General features: G+C 31.6%; 1 protein-coding gene across 3 annotated transcripts; it reads right to left on the reverse strand.

The window, feature by feature from the left end:
* Positions 1 to 440: 440 nt before the first annotated feature.
* LOC130993127 (inactive leucine-rich repeat receptor-like protein kinase CORYNE) lies at positions 441 to 3,290 on the reverse strand. Of its 3 annotated transcripts, none has more exons than XM_057917890.1 (3): positions 2,937 to 3,290; positions 1,507 to 2,819; positions 441 to 1,140 (listed from the first exon to the last, which is right to left on the reverse strand). In XM_057917890.1, the coding sequence occupies exons 2-3, from the start codon at positions 2,433 to 2,435 to the stop codon at positions 831 to 833; spliced, it is 1,239 nt and encodes a 412-aa protein (XP_057773873.1). In that variant the 5' UTR covers positions 2,436 to 2,819; positions 2,937 to 3,290; the 3' UTR covers positions 441 to 830. The 3 variants fall into 3 exon arrangements, with proteins under 3 accessions (XP_057773873.1, XP_057773874.1, XP_057773875.1); XM_057917891.1 differs by having other exon boundaries at positions 3,024 to 3,286; XM_057917892.1 differs by having other exon boundaries at positions 441 to 1,096; positions 1,511 to 2,819; positions 2,937 to 3,226.
* Positions 3,291 to 6,812: the final 3,522 nt, after the last annotated feature.

The following is a 6,812-nucleotide window of genomic DNA, read 5'->3' on the forward strand; positions in this document are numbered from 1 at the left end:
GATTCCCCCTCACTGCTATTCAATCCATCTTCTTTCAACTTCCAATAACAAGGCTTAATCGCATAAATGTAAATGTTTAGTTTGTTGTTAGAGAAGGAAATTATAATTTCACTTTTCAAAAATGTCTTAATATTTACTTGTATAATTTAATATTCAATAAATTGATACGTACAGTTCAGCTTCAAATTAAACAGAAACGAAGCATCTCTTGAATCCGGAAAACAATTTTTTAATATTTTCCAGCAGATTTATGAGATTACGATCCGCTGCCATGACAAAATTATGAACATCTATAATTATTTGATTTTTATTTTCTCTTATTTTAAAGATCGTGCGAGAATAAATTTGAATTTATAACCGTCACACCACTAGTAAACCAACGCATGCACCCACCAATTTTGCATTGATCATGCATACCAAAAAAAGAGCCAAATCCAAACTTAGAAACTAAATCAATTTATTCAACACTACTATGCCAATATCGATAGTATGGGATATTTTTTCAAAAGCCGCGCATAATTTAGTTTGGATGTAAACTGTAATTCTCCTAAAAAAAAGGTAAACAAGTAATATTAAGATATGTTAAAAGAGTGGTGAAAATGGTGTGATTCCACAGTAACAGAGCAAACAAAATCATCCCCACCACCATGACCAAATGCTCTCCATCACATCAATTTCTTCACCTCCACAGCATCACTTCGTCAAGCCGTAAAACTCGCGACCCGGAGGGGAAGGCGGAGCTCAGTGGTTGCTCCCACGGCAAACCTATGCACGCCCTCGTGCTGTGGAAGCCGTGGGAACAACCAAAAGCTCCTTTGTCTCGACCTGCTTCAGAAACTATTCAACTGAGTCAGCATAGAGACGAGCTCATCGGTTGAGGGGCGATCAGCAGGCAAGTCCGATAGGCACACAACCGCGATTCTGACAGCCATCAGCATCTCCTCCTCTTCCACTTCCTCTCCTAGAATGCTCTTGTCTAGCGCCTCCCGGCCCTCGCCGGCTTGCTGCAGCTGCCGCAGCCACTGCCCTAAGCTTCCCCCGCTCGTTGCTTCGCCAAACAACGGGTCCAGCGGGTCCCTACCGGTTAATAGAACACCTAATATGACCCCAAAGCTGAACACATCACTTTTATCCGTATACCTAGAATTAGTGCCAAATAAGTTATACATCTCCACAAATAAAGGTAGCATACATGAAGCAATGGATTAGTCTTGGCTCTTGGTCTCGTTGAGTTTCTAGATTCTACCAAAGTGAATATCAACTTTATATGATGATCAACACAAAATATACTTTGATTTTATGCTTTACACAGCTTTTGCATAAAGCTTAAAGCACTTTCAGTTGTCTGCAGATTCTAAAACTTTTTCACACGAGCAAAGGAGATAAGTATACTTCATTGTTTGGATGCATAACGTAATCATCAACTAAGCACAACAGATGATTGATCAAACATGTGATTTTGAATGAATTTATACTAGTAGAAAGTGCAGGGCAAGCAAGTATTACCTACAATTCTGAAAACACTCGGGTGCGTTGTAGCCGGATGCTGCTCGTCTGAAATGAGGAAGGATGGCCGCCAATCCACAATCGGCCAACCTAGGGTCGAAGTGTGAGTTCAAGATGACATTGGAAGGCTTCAAGTTGTAGTGCAACCTTCTGGGATCACAGGTGAAATGCAGATAATACAAGCCTTTAACTATACCAACAGCAACCCGAAGTCGAGACTCCCACTTGAGCTCCAACTGATTCTCCCTCACTCTCCTCATTGCATCTTCAAGGCTCCCAGTTGGGGCAAAATCGTACACCAACGAGTATCCACTAGATTCACACACATAAGCCCTTAAACTCATCAAATTCCTATGCCTCAAGCTAGCAAGAACCACCAGCTCCTTCTGCATCTTCTTCTTCAACGCCTTGCCCCGAGCCCCGGCCCCACAATCGGGCTCCAGCCTCTTGACTGCCACTACAAGGCCGTTGTCGAGCACAGCCTTGTAGTATTTCCCGGTGGGGCTCGAGCTCAGTAGCTCCGAGCTATTCGAGAGGGCTGATCTAAGAGTCCTAACAGATATTCTAGGAGAAAACAGCACAGGCCCTTTCAGAATTGGAGCTCTATTCACATATTTCACAAAGTGCCTAAACAGCAAAGCTAAGAGAAGGGCACAAATTAATCCTGTCACAATCCCTAATGCTATGCTCAAGAAAATCCTCCTCAGCCTACTCCTGAGGCTGGACGGCCCCAGCGCCGGCGGAGCCTCGCCGGAGAAGTTCTTGCTCAGCCTATCTACGCATTCAGCAGAAACTATATTCACACAAAAAGCTACCAACACAACCATCTCCAATGCCTTGCTTGCACCAACTTCCTCCATAGAAACACAGTTATGAGCTAAAAGATGAAAGCAAAACCTCTCATGAAATAAAGAATCCCAGATAACCATGAGCTCCCACCATGTCTCAAACACAATATTCCACTAAAATAGAGAGATAGTATATATTTGAAGGGGTAGAGAGAGAAATGGAAAAGCAAACCACATTTCCCCAATAAAAGGTGAAGAAAGTCACATCATTGAAGAAGGCCACCAATTCTCAGCAGTTTCTGGAGGAATCTTGGAGCCCCAGATGGCAAAAGACTGAAACTTTTGCACCAAATTGCGAAATGGGATAAAATCATAGCTGTTGAGAGGGAAAATCTTGAGAATGAAGGAGGAGGGGAATCATTACATCACAGATTCCATCCTTTTTGCACCCACCTTGAGCTCTATCTTGTCTGTTTTCTACCTTCAAATTCAAACTGAGGGGAAGTCGAGTCGAGTGTGTTAAAACTGCGAAAAAGAAAACCCATATTTCAAGTAAATATCCTCAAAGAACCAAAGCGCTAACAAACAAACAACATTTCAAACCAAACCAACCACATTCATACAGGGATTGTTTCTAAATACCTGATGTTGGGCCTCTTTTTTGCCAACTACAAGCAAAAGATTATACTACATTTAATGACACCCACACGAAAACGGGGAGAAAATTACTCTGTTTTGCTGTGCCTTGGCCTCTTGACGCTTCCTAAACCTTAACCATAACCACTTTACACTTTTTGAAATTTGAATTTTTCACATAACCATTATTTATAATAAAATTTGTATAAAGTGTTACCATAAAAGTTATTCTTCTCATATGAACAAGATACTAGTATTTTTGTGTTTAGCTTGCATGAGATGCATATTGAATTCAAAACAGAGGTGCGAACTGCATATCTGATTAATTAGTGTAGAAACCATCGTCGTATTACTTTAGTTCAATTGTATTTTTGTATGCATATTTATTTATATTTATATACGATGAGAATCAATTATTGTTTCTAAGAGTATCAAAGATTACTTCAACCGACATATAGTGCGGTTTTTTGGCCACACCAGAAATTTGAGTTTTCAAATTATAATTCCGGAAAAGTTTAGGTTTTAAATTATTACCAAAAAAGAAGATGGCTTAAAAGTGTAAAAATTATGGGTTACCATTGATACAATTGTGATTAAGCTTCATTAATATGCAAAATAAGCAAAATTGTACCAAATAAAACAAGTGTATCATAGACTTTATATGTTAGTATTAGTAAAATTTGAGTTTATCCGTTCAATCATTACACGAAAATGCAAATAATGTTGGCATCATTTAAGCAAACAAGAAAATTTATGGATAATGTCATTTGTATTCAATTGTTCCACTAAAATAGTAAAAGTAACTTTGTCTATATATTTGCCTACAATTTTAAAATAAAGAAATGCATTTGGCCTAATGTATAACATTGAATCCCCTTCTAAAGGAAAAGGGGAATGTTAAAACTATTATTATTCGATGCAAATTTTCGTCAAGTATATAGTAGTACAACTTTTTGAACCATGATTCTTTTAGAAAATTACTACCAACTGCATGCATAAATGTCAAAATTGTTATTTTAAGCTTTCATCAAAAAAATTATTCTTTGAACAACGAACTTGGAGGTTGATATAAAACCTAACCAAAATTGATGAATAAATAAATAGACAGTAATTACACTTTCTATATTTTTTAGTTAGAACCACCACTTGCTTTTGCAACAAATGATAATATAATTTTTTTATTAATTAAAGTCGAGCTCTCCATTTTATGAACTCGTTTCAGGATAAATAATTATTGGAATAAACGATTAAATATTTATAGGTAGTGGATGATGTAAAAATATATAGGAATTAGGAATTAATTTGAAGTATTGGTATGTTGACCTATGAATGTTAGAAAAGATTGTAATATATAAAAAGCAGTACCATATAGAAGTACTAGTGTATATGTATATGTATATATATATATATATATATATATATATATATATATATATTATTATTTTGGTTGGCTTTCCAATCTTGTTTTCACAAGGAGATCGCGTTTTAAAATATTTTGAAAATTAAAATGACTTCAAGTACAATAACCTTATCTCCATATATTACTTACTTACCAACATAAAATAAAAATACAAACAACCTCTAATTTATATAAGTATATTTACAGGCCTTGAAAAGTAAGGTTATAAATTCACCATTGTCTAAGGCCCAAGAAAATAATTATCTACATATAATTAGTGGTAAGTAATCACTAAACACCACTTGATTTCCACATTATATAATTCTACATTGATTTTTTGCCTAATAAAAGGGACCACAACATTAATATTTCATCTGTACTTAAAAATATTTAAAGATTTTTATTTTTATAATTAGATAAATATAATTTTTAAAATTCATGTTACGATGAACTTCAATTCAAGATATTTGACCTAATACGTTAACCATTTTATTATTAGACCAACACATATATATATACATACATTTAAAAAAATTCTTCAAATATTACATGAATGACCAAAGATTAATTTATAGTGTTATTGGACAAAAATGTCAATATTTATAACTTCTACTCCCTCCGTCCACGAAAAAGTGCCCCATTTGGGTGCTGGCACGGGTTTTAAGAAAGCTGAAAAAGGTGGTGTAAAGGTGGTGTAAAAGACTAAAAGGGTAGTGTTAATGTATTGTGGTTACTTTTACTAATCTTGCACTAACTAAATAAATGAACTTGAAATGCAGAAAATAAATAAATACATAAAAAAATGGAAAATAAATAAATTGGAAATAAAATTTTCAGAAAATAAATAAATTGAAAATTCGAAAATAAATAAATAAATAAACTGAAAATTGAGAAAATAAATAAATAAATAAGTAAATAAACTGGAAAATAAATAAACTGAAAATTCAAAAATAAATAAATAACTAAACTTGAAATTCAGAAAATAAATAAATAAAATGGAAATAAATAAATAAATAAATAAACTGGAAATAAATTAACTGAAAATTCAGAAAATAAATAAATAAATAAATGGAAAATAAATAAACTGGAAATTCGAAAATAAATAAATAAATAATAAACTGAAAATTCAAAAAAAAATAAACTTGAAATTCAGAAAATAAATAAATAAATAAATTGAAAATTGAGAAAATAAATAAATAAACTGGAAATAAATAAATAAATAAGTAAATAAACTGGAAAATAAATAAACTGAAAATTCAAAAATAAATAAATAACTAAACTTGAAATTCAGAAAATAAATAAATAAAATGGAAATAAATAAATAAACTGGAAATAAATTAACTGAAAATTCAGAAAAAAAATAAATAAATAAATTGAAAATAAATAAACTGGAAATTCGAAAATAATTAAATAAATAAATAAACTGAAAATTCAAAAATAAATAAACTTGAAATTCAGAAAATAAATAAATAAATAAACTGAAAATTCAGAAAATAAATAAATAAATAAACTGGAAAATAAATAAACTGGAAATAAATAAATAAATAAATAAGTAAATAAACTGGAAAATAAATAAACTGGAAATAAATAAATAAATAAGTAAATAAACTGGAAATAAATAAACTGAAAATTCAAAATTAAATAAATAAATAAACTTGAAATTCAGAAAATAAATAAATAAATAAACTGAAAATTCAGAAAATAAATATATAAATAAAATGGAAAATAAATAAACTGGAAATAAATAAATAAATAAATAAACTGAAAATTCAAAAAATAAATAAATAAACTGTAAATAAATAAATAAATAAATAAACTGGAAATAAATAAACTTGAAATTCAGAAAATAAATAAATAAATAAACTGAAATTTAAGAAAATAAATAAATAAACTGAAAATTAAGAAAATAAATAAATAAATGGGATTAATTGTGTGGGTTAATTGCATAGATTAAATAAAAGTGTGGATTTATTAATGACATAAGTTGTAAATAAATTGAAAAGTAAAGGGTATGAATGTACAAAAAGGTAAACAGAGCACTTTTTCGTGGACAAAAAAAAAGGGGTAAGTAGGACACTTTTTCGTGGACAGAGGGAGTACTAATTAAAAATGTTCATTTTTACATAAAAAAAACTTGATCATATGCTCAAAGTGAAGAGTCGAAATTGTCCTTGGATATTGATGGGTTTGCATCATTTTTTTGTGTGAAGTCTTACACTTTTCTGACATAATTATAAATGCATAAGAAAAATTTAAGAAAAAATCGGAAAAGTAGGTTGTCGACCGAGCGGCAACCTCCTTTTTCGGTCGACAAGCTATTTGTCGAACGGACGACAACCTGCTTTTCCGACGGCAGAATATTTTTATCTTGCAAGTACATTGATTGAGACATTAATGGTAATTTAGTTATTTTGAATATAAACACAATAGCTTTATAAAGTTGGACATTTTTCATTACAACTTAATAAAAGTGGGCATTTTAA

The sequence above is a fragment of the Salvia miltiorrhiza genome, chromosome 7, assembly GCF_028751815.1.
Source record: "Salvia miltiorrhiza cultivar Shanhuang (shh) chromosome 7, IMPLAD_Smil_shh, whole genome shotgun sequence".
Lineage (NCBI taxonomy): Eukaryota > Viridiplantae > Streptophyta > Magnoliopsida > Lamiales > Lamiaceae > Salvia > Salvia miltiorrhiza.

What these genes read in the sequence shown, in the direction of transcription:
- LOC130993127 (XM_057917890.1), bottom strand. Translation starts at nt 2,435, where the DNA reads ATGGTTATCTGGGATTCTTTATTTCATGAGAGGTTTTGCTTTCATCTT. An exon ending in GAGTGTTTTCAGAATTGTAG is followed by an intron (nt 1,141 to 1,506) that starts GTAATACTTGCT and finishes CACTAATTCTAG; the next exon opens with GTATACGGATAAAAGTGATG.